The sequence below is a fragment of the Labrus bergylta genome, chromosome 5 (genome assembly GCF_963930695.1).
Source record: "Labrus bergylta chromosome 5, fLabBer1.1, whole genome shotgun sequence".
NCBI classification, from domain to species: domain Eukaryota; kingdom Metazoa; phylum Chordata; class Actinopteri; order Labriformes; family Labridae; genus Labrus; species Labrus bergylta.
This window is the reverse complement of record NC_089199.1, coordinates 10,055,640-10,075,673: the sequence shown is the minus strand read 5'-3', so window position 1 is coordinate 10,075,673 and position 20,034 is coordinate 10,055,640. Positions and strand designations below refer to the sequence as shown.

Genomic DNA, 20,034 nt, shown 5'->3' with positions numbered 1-20,034 from the left:
GTAATCTGAGACGCTTTCTAACAGGCACGACATGTAGAAAACCAGTCAAACCACTTTTCCTGTCAAAGCTGCGATAGAAGCTTAAAAAGACATCATGTGAACGACATCAAGTGTGGAAACATACGATAGTGCAGGGTTAGGGAAGACTTCAAACTTTTATAACTTTGAGTAAGGCTGAGTATGGGATAAAATGACGATAATTACATCTGTGAAATAATGAATGTACATATTAAGATTTTAGAGTCAACAGTCTTTTTAAAAGTGGAATCGGACCACTTTGTTAAGAGGTAATTATTGTGGGAAATTAGAATTAAAGATTCATGCCATTGCGTAGTATAAATGTACATCATGTGCTGTTTTGTTGGTAATTTGGGTTTTGTTCTTGTGATATTTTCCATAGTGAGATAAAAAAATAAATAATTTATATACACACCGTGTCCTTTTTAGTATCCTATAAAACTATTTCGTAGAATTAAGGCAGCTCTTACTGAGTTATCTCCGTTCTTCCCAGAGAGGATGGCCCTGGCCTTGGCCTTGGTGAGGGGGAAGTATTTCAGATAGGCCTCGTACAGATGTCGGGCTAGAGACCTCAGATCTGCGGCCTCTGGGTGCATGTGCTCCATGTCAGACGAGAACTCAGCGAGAAGTTTCTCCTTTTCCGCCTGCGGCATTCTGCCAAAACGAATGGCTGCGAGAGAAAAAAAAAGACAGTGAGAAGCCTGATTATAGCGTAGATAGAGACTGATTGGCAGGCACAATATGTGAGTGCATGAACAAGAGCTTCATCTTAGTACGAATCACATGACATCCAAAAAGGTAAATGTACAATACATCTGTTAGGAAACTTTTGAAGACATTGAAGTGTTTAAAAGTACATAAAAAACATCTTTGAACTTTGGGGGTCCAGAGTAAATCTTAAATTGAAATAGATAACGGACGTCACTGAGATCTTGACTCCCGGGCTTAATCCAGTTTGAGTTAGCAACAACGTGACAATCATTTAAAAAAGGTCCCAAATCTGTTGCCAACATCTCACATGCGCAAAGCCTGCTGCTTCTCTTAGTCTTAGTGGACAGTATATTCAGAATATGGATGTTATCTACAATGAAAGGGAAAATCTATTTTAATAACATAGGAAGTGTTACCTTTGTAGTTTTTATGGGGTGTTTCTAATGAAGTTGACATGACAATGACCTCCTTTTAATAACATGGTTACACATATTTATGTAGAAGTTGTGACAGCTCAGTGCAGAACCTGACAAACTGTCTCAGCCCGCCTTCATGTCCACCTGCCTGTTACCACAGGCGACACAAATAAGGAGCCCGATCTTATTTCCACATTTACATTAGTGTATTGACACATACACTGTTGTAATGTCATGTTACTTTTTCTATTCGGCTTCTATATTGATCATTAGAAAAACATATATTTTTCGAAAATGATTCAGTTCAGTGATCATTGTATTGATATTTATTGAAGTTTAATAATGTATGACACAGGAATCATTATGATCTCGACTTCATCTCGACCAGGGAGAAAACGCTCCTTGTAATCTCACTGTAATTTGATTCCCGTGTTGTGAAATGGTTTAGCTATTGTCTTTCTGTCAGTGGAAGTCATTAATTATCTCTCCATTCAAACCCACGCTCTGCATTTACTGCAGTGTTTATGTGATTGTGTAATGCTGACTGTGAAATAAACGCACACCTCAAGCAAATAAATACAAACCAGAGTCACCCTATCAACACTGGCAGCATGCCTGCTGCAGTGACACAGCAGGTTTGAGAAATCAGTTGAGGTCTGTGCACTCTGACATGTCAATCATTGATAAATGAAAACCCACACAGAGCAGACGTTCAAAGCACCGGCTGCACCTCCCTGAATGGCAGACAAATAATGTGTGGGAGGAGGCATAAAGAAGTAGAGGGAGACCGTGACAGAAACAAACCTATTATCATTGATACCAGTAAAATACTAAGCTGCACCTAAATAAAAGCAAAGAATGGACCGGACATACACTGTGAGAATTAAGTACAGTAGCATGAACAATAGGCATGTAGACTACTTTCTGCAAAAAGAACCTTAAATGCAACACTCTAATCTAGATACAAAAATTAAAAGTTGTGCATTTCTACACCTGGTATGGAAGTGTCCAGCCATTTTTACATGTTTGTGTTACTGTCCTTACATCTCCTTGCCTAGAAAATATGACTACATTTCCCCAGGTTAAATCTTGTATGACTAAAGCCCTCAGTTCTAGCCAAATTATCAGTAATCTTTGTAAACTATCCCTTTAGTTATTGTTTAATTTGTAATCAGAAACTGTGATGCACATTTTAAATAGAAGTTAATGTTGTGCCTTTCCCTCCATGATCTATTTATGACCCCACACTTGTCCATCATTCTTTTGTGAGTGAGTAAGAAGCTCTTTGATGAAACGTGACCAGATTTGAAGTTGTTCATATGATGGGTTTGATTTGTAAATAAAAAAGTGAGCTGTAAATTTTTAAACCCTCAGGGAGCGTCAATCAACACAAGCTTAGCATGCCCACCAGGTGACATTGTCCACTCTGAAACTCATGTGACAGTCAGCTTTATATATGAAAAAGGGAGGGATGCGCTCCATCTTGCGACAAAGGTGAACAAAAATAAAACCCGTTTTTCAGCAGAATATTCACAGGTGTTTTAAAGGTGAGTAAATTAATCCTTTATATATTTAACCTCTAATGAGGAGCTTGTGAGGTGCTGTCAACTGAACGCTCTTACTTTATATTTCAGTGTTTTACTATTTCAGCGCATTAACAATACAAACTAAATTCACAGCCTGTTTTTTAAAGAAAACAAATGTCTCCCATCAGACGCAGCTTGTGAATCGAAACAAAAGAAGAAGCAGTAAACGGCATTTGTATTGACAAGTATAATTCATCACAGAAGATGGCTCTGTGTGGGAGGTGTTGGCATTTACTTGTAGTTTCAGATAGTTTAACCAAGCATCTAAACAAAGCATGGCTGTTTTTAGGGGGTGGAGGAGGATTTTAAAGTTAGCTTGAACCACAATGTTAGCCTCGAACTGTGCTGGTTGGTATAGCAGGTTTACAAGACTACAAGTGATGGGAACCGATCCGTGACCAGAAAGTGTAATTTCAGCTGAAGACCACAGAGCAAGAAACTGGCAACATATAGGACAGTGGTGTTATTTGTGTACATTTGATCACAACACTTTAGAAACCAAATTTGTAGCAGTGTGGTGAAGATGTTTCTCAGAGGGCATCAAAGGAAGAAGGGTTGGTTAGAAAAGGAGGCAATTCTGGGCCCCAAAAGCAGAGAGAGAGAGAAAAAAAGAGTCTTTTAACTTAAGTGTGCGCATTTATAGTATGAGGTTGTGTTCCTTTCTAAAACCATGAAAATGAAACCACCCGAGTGCACACATGCTTTGACTTCTGTTACCATCAAGCTAATCATGGCCTGTAAATTTGAAATGTATTTATCCTTTATTAAGATAAATCAAGCACATTGTACATACTGTGGTTAAATGAATTAATGAATGTACACTTTAGTAAAATGTAGGCTAGTATCACCATCTTACCGTTGTGCGACATGCCGACATTGAGGCACTTCTGGAAGCGACAGTATTGGCACTTGTTGCGAGACTTCTTGTGAATGCGACAGTGAAGATCACAGTGATCGTACACCAACTTTAACCTGATTGTGCGTCTGAAGAAACCCTACAAGAAGGACAGAGACACTTCAGATATTGTCACTTAAGATATCACAAATTTTTCTTCTGCTCTATGCTGATGATGCTGCCCCTTTGTTGTAAGAATCGGTACAGTAGGAGATGTGTGCTGCAGAAAATGATTAACCCACAAATCATGATATGACAAAAACTGAAGAAAAGTCTCATGATTGTAAAGGAAACTCTATTCCTAGTATGATACACACCTTATAAAATAAACTCCATAATCTATATGGTTGATAAAACACAGGTGTACAGATCTTTATATTTTAAAATGAATTTTTTGCAATTTATCATCAGCTACAAGTTTCTTTTGGTGAAGGAGCTCTGTAAGCATTTATTTATGGGTAGATGTAGATTAGATTTCTGTCTATTTCTAATCTCTGAGGAAGTCGATCATACTGATCCACGAGTGTATTTAAAAGTAGATTGTATTTTAGGGTGCTTTCAGGGGCTTTGATTTTTTTCAACCTTAGGACCAAAGAAGCCATAAGACTCCTTGTGCTTATCTATTTACTACATGGCCATGACCAAACTACCAACACACAATCTTGCACACGGTCCCAGGTTTGTTATTGCTCTGATTGTTGTCTATACTGATTATAGAAGCTAACTGAATGGGCATTTAAATCCACATCTGGCATTATGGGAAGGCTGGTGTGTTTGGCATCCAACTCCCTAAGATCGACAGATGTTTCTTTTTTTAATCGCAAGTTATTTAAAGAAAGAGGAAGTTAAAAGGGGTCAAGGCTCCACCTCAATAAAGAATGTTTTGTGCTTTGAAACAATTAAGTGTTTGCCTGTTTGGCTGACCCCATCTTCTGGTGAGTCTCCCCTGGGGCTTTAAGAGAACAATGACTCCTGTACCTTAGCTTCATTCAGCCTCTGAAAGTACAGTTTGACTAAGACTGTATAGAAAAACAGAAAGCCTCCCATGTTTTAGCAAATCCAACTGAATACTCCTCACAGGGTCACAGAGGTCCTGATCAACTCTCTGGTAATGGTCAAGTTAGTTATTGTGTTGTATTTCATTCTATTACACTGCATGTTGATTTTTATACAACATTTCTTAATCACTGCAGATTTTAAGTCAATCAAGTTGAAAAATTATTAAACCTATTTCAGTCAATACAACACCACCATAATGTAAATAGAACAATAGCATTTTAAAGAGAGAAAGGCTATTTGACCAACATCAACAAATCATATCGATAGAAAAACAACTAAAATGTGTTTTTCAGTGTCTGTACTTTAAAAGTCATCCTAACCTGAAGATTTTCTTTACACACTAAAAACTCAAATAATTTCTCCACAGATATATGCTTTCATTATTAATAATATATATGTATGTATATACATATATATATATATATATATATATATAAAATGTCTGAAACGAATGTGCAATGTACTTTTAAGAAACTGTTACTCGGGGCAGGAGTTAACAGTGTATTTGTTGGGCGCTACATTTATTTAGCTACAGATTTGCTTTGCTAGCCTGATTTGACAGAAGCAGATTGTCAAAAGTGGGATGAAATCAAAATAAACCACAGAGCAGTACAAAAGAAACATGCCACCATAGTAACTGTTCCTCTCACTGATTTATGTTTAACAATAGGAAAAGAGCTGAAGTAAAAGGTGTAGTTGTATAATTTCTTTAAGTATTGCATCTTCAGAATGGAAGATTTTTCTGTTTTTATTTTGACCCTTTTGGTCCAAAAATCTGATTGTATCCTTCATTACAATTCTAGAAATATCCTGAAATTGTTTTGAATTTGTAGAAACACAAGACAATGTGTTCAATGATTTACATACAAGACAACCTATTATTATTCACTAAAGTCATCTAAGCTCATGTAATGTACCCTTTTCTAAGAAAGCCAGAGGTAAGTGTGAGTGTTTCTTACAGTAAAGAGAGAGAGATTGCTGAATGCTGACAGCTGTCTAGTGGCTTTTTATTTATTAGTTGTTCTGTTTGTCATTGCAGGACATCAAAACTACTTTTGCCCTCCTTTGTCTCGTGTCTCAATTTTTCAAAGAAAACAGAATCATGTGTGAAACTTCGCCCACACTCTTTTTGTTATTTGTACTCTATACTGACATAACTACAGCCCAGGGTTTGAAGGGCTGTCTGTATGCCTGCTGAGGCACACGCCTTCCCTGAGCATTTGCAAAGTGGAAAATGTATGGGGCTTGTGGTTAAAGTGACAGACATCAAATAGATTTAAAAAAAAAAGATGCACACTTCTCTGCACACTTTTATAATTACCTATTCCACCAACATGGTTCATCGAAAAGTGACACAGGGTGACAGATAAAGTGAGACTGGCAAGGAAACAAAACTCAACACTTCTCAGAAGAAACTCGTACACCCCTCAGCATTTCCTGACATGTCAGTAAGAAGGTATGATCTTGAGGGCAGCAATCAATTTATTTCCACTGTTGTGGACTAAACTTTTGAGCTATGATAAGAATCTCTTTAATGCCTAGTGTTTCTCCCAAAAAAATGTGAAAATACAGATTGTGTACAGCTCATAAAGAAGACGATGGAGTAGCCCTGTTGATTTTTATGTGACCACTTAGTCCTCAAAAAAGACCGATAATACTGACAAAAGTAACCGATAAAATTAACCTTAAGGTCTGAGACATTTTTAGGTCGTACAAAGAAAGAGACAACAAAGTGTTTAGAATGCAGAACTAAAAAATTCAGTTTCAGAGAATAATTATTTGCAACTATTTTGATAACTTTAGCTTTTTTATTTTTGAAAACATGCAAATCACAAGTGAGTTGCAGTCTCATAATTTTGAGTATTTTCTGCCATTCTTTGTCTTTCTTGAAATTAAATGGAACATTTTGGGGGGTTTTGATCTGGCAACAGAAAAACAACAACAATCCACTTAGATCAGAACAGTGGCTATTCATTAGCCTTCGCTTTGTTCATACATTTTTACTCATCCTACCTTACAGCCCTCACAGGCATGGACACCGTAGTGAAACCCTGATGCTTTGTCTCCACACACCCGACACTCGATGTTTAGAGCTGTGGTCGACGTATCGTCCTGGTGCTTGGAGAACACGGGGCTGTCTGAGTACTGAGGAGGCGACTCCGGCTCCAGCTTGATTGAGTCTGATAGAGGAAACATCGTCAGGTACAAAAACAAGGAGCAAGGGAGACAGAAGGCTTAAATGACCTTTGTTCACATCTTACATACATTTCCAGCTTTAACACTGCATTGGTTGAACCTAGTTTCAGTATATGTTACTCCTGTAATCTCTAACCATCTTGCTGTTTTTATGTTTTCAACACAGGTGAAAATCTACACCTCCACCTACTCCGCGCTAAATGTGGTACATTTCATTTTCATTTTGAAGCTTTCATGAGGACTTAAACTAATTGAAACAAGTTGCAAATAAGATTTTTTTTTGTCCATGTGTGCAGCATCTAAACGTTGATTAAATGTTTCAGATCTGGACTTACTGTGCATGTCGTACTCAGTCCTGTAGCTGTGCATGTTGGTGTAGTCTAAGTTGGTCAGGTGTTCTTCGCTTTGCGGCGGACTGGGGTCATAGGCCATACCGGCAGAGGCGACGCAGGAAACGAGTGTGGGGGACATTGAGGAAGGGACGGAGGAGGAGGAGATGGAGGCATAGTCTAACGTGGACAAATGCTTCATGTCCAGGGAGTGGGAGCTGTCATCCAACTCTGACAGGTCCACGGCGCTCAGACTGAATCCCACAGGCCAGGCTAGGAGCTGCTGGGTGTCCACCATGTCTACTGTGAAGAGAAAGACATGAGGAGGTGACGCGATTGCTGATGCAACATCCTTTGTTGACTGTGTGTGACCTTGTTAAAATAAAACAACGCTTAAGATCTGGAGTGAGGAGGGGAGGAAGTAGTAAAAGCTGTAGATACACGAAAGAGAGGAGGCTGGGGAGAAGATTTAAAACTTGACAATCAAAATATATGTGGAACTGCCATTATTCAGCATTGTGCACATACAATTAATTAAATATGATCTTTCAGTAAAGCCAAAATGGTTAAAACAACAGACACACTCCACATCATGACGAGTACCCCCTGTCCCTCAGATTATTCCTGCAGTCTGTCTGTTATCTAGTAAACATGGAGGCGGATTGTGTCACAGTGAGTACAAGACGAACTTTGGCACTGAGTAGAGTCTCTTTTGCTCAAAACACAGTCTTCATAAGTTTCTGTTTGGGCGGCTCTCTGTGTGATTACCCAGTCAAAGAACACAGACAGCAGGAACTATTTGAGCTTCAGTCTGTCTGAGGCCAAGGATTTGACATCAGCAGTGCAACAGAATGCACCTTCTGACTGTTGAATGTGTTACCAATTATTAAGAACTGGGTTGGCAGTGGCACCAACATTGTTGTAATAGTGTCCTTTCAACTTAAAATAATTTAATTCTGATTTCCTGGGAAGGCTTTGTATTTATAGGCTATGTCTATTGTCTGGTTATATTCTATATCATTCTCATTCAAACCAGATCCTGCAGAAAGACAAACACAAAAAAAGACTTCTCTACCACATCTGTGGTAATTATAACAGGTTATGTTTGGTTTTGGCAAATAAGATTTCCCAAGATAATGTTCAATTGCCAAAAGTCCTGATCAGTGGTTGCAGACCCAAATTACTCTTGAAGCTGCAACCAATCAGAGCCACCCGACATGTGTTGAGGGGCAAATACATGGCAAGCTTGCATGTTCAAACATCCAATTTATTGGTCAACATATTTGGCATAATGAAGTAGCAAACAATTACCAGGTGTATATAACTTGAACTGCCATTCAGTTCGACCACTACTAACATAACAGCTCATCTAGAATGTCCCACATCAGCAGCAAAATCTTATCAGTCTCAACAAGGTCCGTTACTGTCTTTCGATCCTGCCCCAGATTTGATGAATAGTTTTGATTGGTCTGACCAGGTTGGCTGGGAATCTTGCTGAGCAGTGAGGGGAAGAGACAAATCTGAGCACACAGACTGGTTCACAAGCGTATGAAGCTCTATGGCACAGATAAATAAGCTATATCTGACTTTGGCTACACTGAAATACTTGTAAGAGTGAGCAATTTTATTATCGTTTTTTTTTTTCTTATCCTGAGAGTTGTTGACACTTACAAATATTTGGTTTATATCAGCAGTATCCTTTAATAGAATTTGCTACTTGGAGAAAAAATAATCTATAAACCTGATGATAGTATTCAGAAAGTCCTTGAAGGGGGCGCTGGTGGTGCAGTGGTTAGTGCGCCCAGGTTCGAATCCGGCCTGTAGCTCCTTTCCCGCATGTCGTTCCCCACTCTCTCACTCCCTGATTTCCAACTCTATCCACTGTCCTATCTCTCCATTAAAGGCACAAAAAAAAGAAAGTCCTTGAAGCTGCTTTCTACCCCACAGACTTGTAGCTCAGCTTCTCGTTGACACAAATGATTAAAGGCTCTACAGTCATTCAAATATCTTACACAGTGTGTCAGACATATGAGGTGAGCCGAAATGGTCACAGTCCAGATATCATAGGTTACTCTAGTCCACACAAAAACAAACCATGTACAAGGCTATGTAATGAGGCTTACGTTTGAACGGGGATTTTATTCATTAGAATATCTCGTTGTAGTTGTTTGCGTTTGTTTCAACCTTTGAAAAGAAAAACTGTTTTATCTATTAATTACAAAAAAACAAGGGTCACACAAAAAGATGCTATTATTAAAATTAAAAATTCATTAAAATTGAAACAGTAAAGATATTAAAGGAAAAAGTCAGGGGTATGCTTTATTTTGTTTCTCCCAACAAATAACACGAGGAGCCCAAAGTAAAAAAAATTTTTTGGTCCAGTACGTTGTACACACCTAACCTGCCTGCAGTGGATACCAAAGCCATTTACTCCTACTTAAAATATTGATCTTCATATGTAGTTCAACTGGGCTCTTTTTACTGGGATTTGTAGTTTTTGACTTTTTAGGGACCATTTACTGATTTGACTGATTCGTACAGTATGTATGAAATGTGTCAGTTAGAGTTTCTTTGATCAGGGTGATGTATGTGCAAAATATTCAATGAACTACACTGCCCATGTTAATGAAACAACGGAACAACTGTGAGATCCCTTTGTGTTTTCAGTGGCTTGTGAACAAAAAAGTAACTCGGCGAGGAGGGATATTAAAAAAAACCAAATAGATTATTAAATTGTGGGTTTTGGTCTGTTAAAGAATTTGGTGCTATATTTGATAGTTATTGAAAGGAGTTTGATATTTCATTGGTCAGTAAGTAGCATAAACAATGGCGTCAGTGTCCATCCAGGAGCTGTCTGTTGTCCGTAGTGATACAGGCAGAGTTTTCCTGATTAAGCAAGTTGACCTTGTGGGTGAAATCCTCATGTGACATGTTCTGGGTGGTCTGTTAAGGGAAGTGAGTCTCTCCTGTGTGTGACAGAAATGTACAAGGATGTACCACAGACACACAGCGTATGCTTTAAATTGGCTGCTGAGTCTAAATTGTCAATCAAAAGAGTCTAAGAGAAGCTCAGGTTAAATAAAGCAGTATAGATGAGTTAACAGACCAATCTAATGAGTGACTTATCCTTGAACATTGTTTTCTTCTTTTAATTTAATGAAAATGTAATTCAAAAGCTTAAGGGGAGAATATTGTGTTATAGGAAAGAAAGGGCTGAATCATGTGTATTTATAAATAAAACAATATGGGTAGCTATTCAATTTTGTTCCGTCCGATCCAAAAGGAAAGAAAAAAGGAAAAGGCAGAGTAGCAGCAGTTTATAAATAATTTATGGACTAAAGGGTGCGTCCTGAAACACCTGATGTGCCAAACATCCTTTTGTGTCCACCACCAAAAATAAACCTCCGCCAATCAACGAGTGCCTGATTCGGAAAAGAAAGTAACAAAGAATGTAAGGAATTATAGTACAGGACAAAACTAAAATAGCAATAAGCCGATGGCACAGCGGCATCAAGTATAAAAATGGCTTCACATTACTTTGCAAAACATCCCCCCCGGAGAAAACATCCTCCTCCCTCAAATACTTATTGTTTCCTTTTCACTTGCTTGGACTCTGGCAACACAAATTAGCAGGGGAACTACTTAAAATTCACAGCGACGTTGACATTGTTTCAGAACAGGAGGGCGAAAGAGAAGTATGTGTGTGCGACGTGCGTGTGTGTATGCGTATCCTCTAATATCTAAGAAGCTGCTGTTAGGAAAAATGGTGACTATTAATAACTGAGGAAACCTGGTTATTTTTTCTTTTGTTGGGAGGTTGCCATCTGATCCAAACCTAAAATAGACACGGCATTGGAGCAACTTGTGTCCTGCTTGGCATCAAGTCATCATATGGAGGCAGGGATCTTATGGGAGTAAAATGTGAGAGGGGTGACTGAGAGCAACTCCCAAGACCATTTTGAGAAAACAAACTGCACATTTATGGCTTCAGGTTAAAAAAAAAAAAAGTCAAGTTCTGTACTCTGCTGGCTCTTACATATAACTAAGACAGAAAAAAGAAGGTGTCTGCAGTCTTGCAGTTTTGCCATGGTGCTTAAATCTATTGTATATAAAGGTGAGAACTACTTTCTACCGTTACTTCTTTCCTGTGAGATTTCATGAAAATACTGTGGAGAACAAATTCCACTGAATTCAACATGTATGTTGTGAGCGCTGTGTCGGCAAACACCCCGTCAGATTCTTCAGAAGGTGACAGACGATTAGTAAGGCTTTCGCAGTGTGCGCTATGTTTGCAAAGGTATGTGTGTGTCTGTGCACACGTGCATGACAGCTCTACCGCTGTCAGTTCTCAGATTTCCACATGTAAGAACCTGTCTCTCAGGTTCAAGTGCAGCGTGTAGGAGTATATTATCAGCTATTGCCGCAATCATGACATAATAACAAAAGACCAACGGCAAACTGGCAGGCAGGTCTGGAAAGCTACTGTAACGACGAGGCCGACTGACACTGTGTGTGTGTTCGAGCCAAAACATACAGTAAAACATTTTCAAGTACAATCTTGTGAGGATCTTTGAATGAACAAACACATCAATTGAGACAGGAGCGACATGAACAAAGGTACAGATGGACCCACAAAAGCGGAAAATATTCAACAACTGAAATGTGAACTTAAGCAGAGAGAATGATGGTGCTCTTCAATTTAGAAACATACTTTAGAAAAAAAGATATAAACCCAAGAGGTCAGGGAGATGTGAAATCTTTCCTTCAGGGACAAAGTTGCAAAACGTATGAAACTGTTTTACTTTCAAATTTCTTAACAACAGCAATGATTTGGTCAAAAACAGGATGACGCAAAGGCTAGAGATCGGATTACTGCATGAAACGTCTGAATATGCCTCTGAATTTATTGACTGAGATAAAATCATCACTGGGGCGCAGGTAGCCTATTGGTTAGTGCACACCCCATGTACAGAGGCCAAATTCCTTGAAAGCAAGCGTTCATGTGGCTCCTTTCACGCATGTCATTCCCTACTCTCTCCCTCCCCCCGATTTCTAACTCTATCCGCTGTCTTGTCTCTCTAACAAAGACATAAAGAGCCCTAAAATAAAAATGTTAAAAAATAAAAATCATTATTAACACAAAAAATCCAAAGAGGGAACACGCTTAAAAATCTCAACAAAAAAACTCAACTTAAAGGAATAAAAAGTACTAAATACACCCTCGTGAATAAGCCTGAAAACATTCAGCATCATCATCATTTTTTCCTAGGGTGTAGGAGCCTCCTACAATCCGACACAGTATGTCATTTATCAGTCAAGCAGGAAATACGAGCTGAGGAGTAGTTAAAGAACATGACAGAAGTGAAAAGAGAAGCCGCTCTGGTATATTTAGTAAGTTTGCAGACAAAAAGGCAGAACCTGCCCTGCTGCATTCAGATGCATTAACTCTCTTATCTTCTCTGTTTGAATTATAACGTTGATCTCTGAGGGTGAGAACCACACCACTAGTCAGAAGGATTGCTTTAAACATGTTTGGATAATACGATGTTTGTAGCTGGAAATGAACCTAGCTGCTACACAAAAACTGAGGGAACATTTGATAAGGAAGAACTACACAAACCCAGTTTTTTTCTTAGACTCTATCTTCCCTTGTGTACACTTTACACATTCTCTTGGTGTTTCCTTTATAACATTCTGATGACAAACTAACATGTAACAGAATATGTCCCCTCTTTTTTTTTTTTTGCACAGTAAGCTCTTTATATTATGACAGGTGTCCTGTGTATATTTATGTATATGTATCAAACAGAGACCAAAAGAGAGACAGGTTGATAGCGCAAACAGAGAGCTTGGTGACTTCCTGACCTCTTCATGTAAAAAGTCATGTGGTTTAGTTTCAGTGACTAAAACTAAGATATGCCCGTCTGCAGTCACCACTAATTCTTTGAAAAGATAAAGTGTGCTTGATTTTCGCAGGGTATAAATCTGTGCTGATTATATGTCATTAAACAGAAAAACAGAAGGGTATGAAAAGGTGCATTTAGCGCAAATGTAAAAAAAAAAAAAAAAAAAAAAAAAAACTGCCAACCTGCCTCACTCTTCAGGAAATAGGCTTTTTTTTTTTTTTACTTCATTGGTTTGAAGCCTCTACTGTCAGAATTATCGAAAAGGGCCTTTCCCTTCTGCACCTATATGATCAAACAGGAGAGTAATGGAAAACCATGTGATCACTAAGTGTCAGCAAGAGGTCTGGACTCCACTTTTTAGAGAACCGAGAGTCTCCTTGTGTCTGAAAAACCCACTCTCTCTGTTGGTACTGAATTTACTCATGAAACTTCAAAGAATGTCAAAGTGGGAGGTTAGAAACCACAGTCTTGTGTCTGCTTGGCACAGCTCTGAGTAAAACAGCATGCAGACAACCACTATCTGATTTCTATTGGATATGTCTTGTCTAATTTTTGTGTTTCAACTTCCAAGACTAGAAAAGTAGAGCACTGATGAACATCAGGTCAGCCTCAGGTCAGGTTGTGCAGGATGCAAGACTTCTTACAAATTTCTCACAAACGAAAGAAAACAGGCACAGTTTTCTGCACTTTAGAAAGCCTTGCTTTCTATATATTTCAGATCACACAGGGTTGATAGAGGGTATTTAGCTTTCTGAGGCCCAGTCGCATTAGAGGTGCCAATTAAGGTATGGTAAAATATTGTCCATCCTAAATTAAACAAACAAGTACATTTTATTTGAACAAAAATACTCACCATTACTTATTAACACAACAAAATGACACATTTTACTTTGTGTTGTCCGTATCAAAATGTAATCCCCTTATTCCTATAATGGCATGAGCCTTTTATTTTATAATGTTAATATTCTGGGCAGTCTATTAAACTTAACTATTAGGCAAAGTAACATTGGACTGTCAATTGTCATGCCAGGACCTGCACAGCGTTCAGGATGCCAAAAAAGAAAGACCACTAGGGCATTAGCTGATCTGAACCAGGCTGAGGAGGCAAGTGTTAGCCAGGAGGTTGGCGCTAAACCTGCTGATCCAACACATATCTATGGATATTATTTAATGACATCTGTCAGTATCAATATCTAAGTAAGCCCTTAACCAATTCCAATCCAAATTTCCTGTGGCTAAGTATGTTAGCCTTTCCTATCATATTGTGTAAGGCTACTAAACAGCAAGTTAGCTGTGAGGTGGTTGTCTGCTCGCTAAGCTGATGCCTACTGGTATAGTGCGTTATGAAATATGTTGTTTTAACTTAAAACATTTTACAATTCAATCCCTTTTTAGTACCTGTTAAATCTGTAAACTGTGATATTAAAGCAATATCTTTTGGAAGAGTGTGCTCCAGGAATTCTTGCTCCCTCTAGTAAATACAGACTTCTTACATGACCTAATTATTGTTATTTTTTGCTTATGTAACCCTGTTGGGAATAGAAATTTGAAAGAAAATCAATAAACTAAAGGTTTCTGACCACACAAATCGTCATTAAAATCTAAAAAAAAAGCAGCCTAATCAATTTCTTTAAGTTATGAGTTGTCTGAATAAATGCTTACTTAGTATCAGACACTGCTGATTGACCTACATTATCTCCTTGATAAGCACAGATGTCTGCTCCTCAAAGACAAGAAAGTGAAAATACTCACCAGACATCATCATCACAAGTATTCATATATTTGTCGCCACCTTGTATCAGAAAACTGGGCTTTGCATTTGTTGCAGCCATCCATAGCTCATGCGTTGATTTAACAAAATGAACTGAATGACAATTACAAGCGCACACAAACTCACACACACCGACCACAGGACAGTCCACTCACCCTGCTCATCCCCGTTTCAACTCAGAGAGCTCCGTGTCAGCTCACTGACCAACAAGTGACAGTGACAGGAGAAGAGACGTGTGTGTATGTGTGTGTGTGTGTGTGTGTGTGTGTGTGTGTGTGTGTGTGTGTGTGTGTGTGTGTGTGCCACATGGTCATGCTTTTCCTCAGGAAGTGATGACCGATAGAAAGGGAACTACACACATTTTCTCTCTCTGACAGAGTCTCGGCTCAGCAAAAGTTCAGACAGCTAACTATCATGTGGTCTTTGCATGTGTGTGGGTGTTGGTGTGTGTGTGGGTGTTGGTGTGTGCTCACAAGTGTAAGTCTTTAATTTCCTATTTATTATTGTGATTTATATCTCTGTATATTTTATCAAACCTGTTTATATGTGCCTGAAAGGTGTTTTTTTGGAATCATTTGCTCTCCCGTTATTTTATGTGCATGTGTGTGCGTTTTGTGTGTGTGTGTGTGTGTGTGTGTGTGTGTGTGTGTGTAAAGTGGTAGACATCAGATGCAGATGATTTCCTGTTGCTTCACTCTGACAGGCGACCTCCTCATGCCTCTCTGGTTGCACTTCTCTCCGCTCAGTCACTCAGTGTCGATGTGACAGCAGTGACGCACTGACTTCAGCCTCCTCATGCAATACCAACACAATACAAGACTGCCAGTTCTCTGATCATGGCTTCAGAAAATCACAACTTTTACTGTCGAATGGGGTGCAGGATGGCTTAGCGGTTAGTTTGTGTACAGAGGTTGTTGTCCTCAAAGCAGGTTGCCCAGGTTCGAGTCCGACCTGTGGCTTCCCACATTCACACTCTCTCCCTGGTTTCCAACTCTATCCACTCACTGACCTATCTGAATAAAGGCATACAAACCCCAAAATATAGCTTTAAAAATGAAATGCTACTTCTCATAACAATACCATATGACTGCAGTTACATCTTATACATCTCTCTAACCCTAGCCAAAAAAAAAATTGATCAAATCTTATGATTGAATTTGAATATGGCAGATAGAGAAATATAGTTTGTATTTAATGAAAAATCCATTGCGTCTTACTTTTGCAAAAACAAGTAGACACATGTTTTTTAACACTTTCATTTTTTTTTTTAAAGATTTAGTTTTTGGGCTTTTTGTGCCTTTAATGCAGAGATAGGACAGTGGATAGAGTCGGAAACGGGAAAGAGAGCGGGGAATGACATGTGGAGTGGAAGCGAACCCAGGCCTACCGCTCGAGACGAGAGCCTCAATACATGGGACACGTGCCCTAACCACTGCGCCACCAGCGCGCCCCAACACTTTCGTTTTTGTCTATGATCTTTATTTTAAGATGTTTGATGTTGTATGGTATGTTAGCTTCAAAGGCTAACTGAACATGTGGCTCTGATCTGAAAAAAACATTTTGACCAGTTCTGACATGTTATATTGATGCTGACTATGAGACTATATACCAATAAATAAAGCAGAAGTATCTTTCTCTAATGATGAATGTGTTAAATTAGTTCCTAATTATAGCAATGCTCACACACGTTCCCAGGTCATACCAGAGAGAAGTGGTTTCTTCCAACTGTGAAAGACATTTCTGCCTCTTCTGCGTTTGTATTTGTATATCGCGGGCCTATACGGGGATGCACAAAAAAATGCAAAGTAAAACTTATGTGATCCAGAACAAAAGACTTAACTTGAAGAGTGAAGCAATTACACGAGAAATGAGTCGGGGGAGACAGGCGACCCAACAGTTCAGAGACAGACAGAGAGTCTCAGCTTGTCTGTAACCATCAATCATTCACTCACAGCTGTCACAGTTGGACAGGTAGGGTCAAGTGGTCTCACATTAGCTTGACAGTAGCTTTCGCTAACCCACTTTCATACCTCAAGTGTGCACAGAGACAATTTCCAACAATCCAGAGACATGTAAGAAAGGATGTTGAACAGTTTTGTTTTTAGCAAGGGACCATCGTACGTTTAAAAAATAAAAAGATTAGGATAAAATACAATTTATGATGTATAATGTCAAGTTGAATCTCCATTAAAAATGATAGAGGGTATTTGAAGCGGGTGCTCGGGCACCTTCCTGCAGGCAGGGTATTTTTTATTCATATGAAAGAATGAAACAGCCATGAAACAATCTGAGAATAAAGTTCTATTTAACATATATTTGCTGTTTTGTTCTTGTTTACGCCAATCAGTCTCTTTACTTCGAGCAGTCTCTAAATTATTGCAGCTATTGTTTGCTGGCTTCACAGGCATTGGTTGGCAATCTGATCATGGAGATTGTGTCGCTATTAACACATGGTGTTCAAAACTTATCAAAAAAAAGCTATAACTATGACAGTTCCGATGATGAATCCTTTGATAATTTCTCCCACTTGAACATGAGTTGATGATTTGCCAATTTGTGTTGTAAAAAAGAACATTTTTAAATAATCTAAATAAAAACAATGGAGGTGAATTTGTTTGTTGTTACCACGGAAGCATTACCGCAAGAAGGTTCTTGGTTCAAACCTAATCTCATTTTCTGTAGCATTTTTGTGTGTTGAGTTTGCATGTTCCTCCTGTGACACTAGCTCTGTTCGAGCCCCCCCCCCCAAACAAAACAAACATACATATATATTAACACATATATACAGATTAACTCTCTCACACAGGCACACACACCCACCACTTTTCAGGATGTGATCTACATTGCTGTCAGCATCATAATGTGATTGGGACGTGAGGTGGGCTGTGTATTACACGACGGCATGCTGAGTGAACTCAACTGAACAGCACTCAGGGGGACTGTAATAAAACATATTGAACAATTCATGCCAACAAATACACACATAAACACACACAAGCACATTATGCGACATATACATAGGCATACAAGTATACCGCAACTAAATTGTTAGAATCCAAACTTGGCAAAAAGGAAACATTGTCCACATGCCCACAGAAAGAGACAGTTTATATCCATGCTCTGTATATACAAAATGTATGTGTGTGTATAAGTGTGTTTGTGTATGTGCTTGCTCTCTGGGAATCTGCAGTTTAACAATAATTTAAGGACATGAACCTTCCCCTAATTCCTTTAAATAGTATGAGTTAATGGTTGATGAGTCTCTTGAGCCTCTAGAGCTTCCTCGCTGGATAAGGGGAAGGAGTAGTGATGCTGTCAAGGCCTAAGACACACACACACTCCCTCTCTCTCTCACACCTACACACACGCACACACACACACACACACACACACACACACACACACACACAAACACACACACACAAACACACAAACACACACACACAAACACACAAACACACACGCACACATAGCATGAAGGACATAGAATATTAGAACACGTGTTCATAGCATAAACAAAGCACAATTTAGGACACTCCTTCCATTTACTGTATGACAGGAGAGCAAAGTGAAAATATATCTTTGTCTCACACACACACACACACACACACACACACTTCTAAGCCTGAGAGGTCAGAGGTGTTAAAGTATAGTTGGAGAGATGAGGGATGGATGGCACAGTAAGACGGACCTGGAGATAAACTATCTATACGACTGGCTTACGTATATGATGATGTCACATTATGTGTGTGATCTCAGCTGTGGGAGTCTCGTGAGAAATCACAGCAGAGTGGATTTAGAGCTAAATGTGTGTTTTGGCCGAGACAGGGAGTAAGTGTAGTGCAGCACGATAGGAAGAGGGAGAGGTACAATGTGGGAAGGGTCATGCCCTGTTCCTCGAAGCGGAGAGGAAAAGACAGTAGTGTGCTGCCCTCCGCTGCTGTTTAGCTGGACAATAACAAAATAACACATGACGTGCCTCTCATTCACAGAACACACTGTAACTACGTCTACTGGGAAAGGTTTATACAACAGACATTGATTAAGAAATGCCTGTGAAAAAGGAACATTGTTATGAGCAAAACAAGCATCAGAGTAAGTTCAAGAATTGAGTTATTTCTTTGCCACAGGTGTCCAATCACAAGGGTATAGAAGGTTCCATAAGATTTCGCTTTCTCCACATGTTAGGTTGTCTTTAGTTACTTTCTGAAACCAAACTTATACAAAAAGTTTAATTAATTAACTAGTACAAAATCCTAATGTATGGTCATTGTCTTATTAGCATGTCACCAGCAATCCAGAAATATTCAGAGGCCCGGAGTTTACATTATTAGCTATTTGTAGTTTTAGTTTATATTAAAATAATGCAAGTTTGGTATATTCCTATGAGTATGGCCATAATGCTTGGAAGGTTAGCCTCGTTGTATATCTCTGATACTTTGGGGGAAATTTCTGCTAGCAAGCTTTACTAGTCAGTACTTCTGATAAATTTGCCGCTACATCTAAACAATTCGCCAACATCGGATCATTTCAGAAAGGGAAAGTATCCAACCAATATCCAGCTTAAGGGAAACAAAACTGTTCAAGAATGCAATGGACCCACTTTTTCAGAGACAAATTTCAAGACCTACAGAGCATTGCTTGTTTGGATCATATGTATATTTGTCTATTGTGACCAATTCAGAGTGTTTATTGGGAATTGCAACAACAATGAAATCGTGATTTATTGCATGATACTACTTGTTATCATTATAAACTTGATATTTGCCTTACAAGAGAAAAAAGTTTGCCAAGAAAAGCAGCAAAGCTAAGAGAGATGGGCCGTGGCAAACAATTATTGTGGAACGCTGATGAGACCTAGTGCTGAAACGCGTCAGTTGTTGTGATGGCATTCTTACCCGGATAAAGGAAACTAAAAGGACATTTGTGTGCTGACTTTTCTGTCTCTTTTTAAACAATTACTGAATAAAAAAGCCTCAAAGCTAAGTTTATGACAAAGACAAAGAAAGTTAGGCTACTAACAGTTTTTTTTCCTGTTTTATTAAAGATCCTTGGGCAATGAACGGTTATAATCTAATTTTAAACTGAGGGGTCGGTAAACGTATATTGTACATAATTTCTCACAGGACTTGAATAACGTCAACCAG

At 38.8% G+C, this 20,034-nt stretch overlaps 1 protein-coding gene across 6 annotated transcripts in view; it reads right to left on the bottom strand.

Moving 5' to 3' along the window:
- The window catches only part of pparg (peroxisome proliferator-activated receptor gamma), a 30,693-nt gene that overhangs the window by 4,862 nt on the left and 5,797 nt on the right, over window positions 1-20,034 (bottom strand). For 2 of the 6 annotated variants that reach the window (XM_020628982.3, XM_029276350.2), the window contains exons 2-5: window positions 7,217-7,510; window positions 6,699-6,865; window positions 3,588-3,726; window positions 489-688 (exon numbers count right to left, since the gene is read on the bottom strand). In XM_020628982.3, the coding sequence (XP_020484638.1) occupies window positions 489-688; window positions 3,588-3,726; window positions 6,699-6,865; window positions 7,217-7,508 (798 nt within the window). In that variant the 5' untranslated portion in view covers window positions 7,509-7,510. Of the gene's footprint in view, window positions 1-488; window positions 689-3,587; window positions 3,727-6,698; window positions 6,866-7,216; window positions 7,514-14,868; window positions 15,008-15,042; window positions 15,124-20,034 lie in introns of those variants that run through there. The other 4 variants (XM_020628980.3, XM_020628978.3, XM_020628981.3 and 1 more) reach the window with 3 other exon arrangements.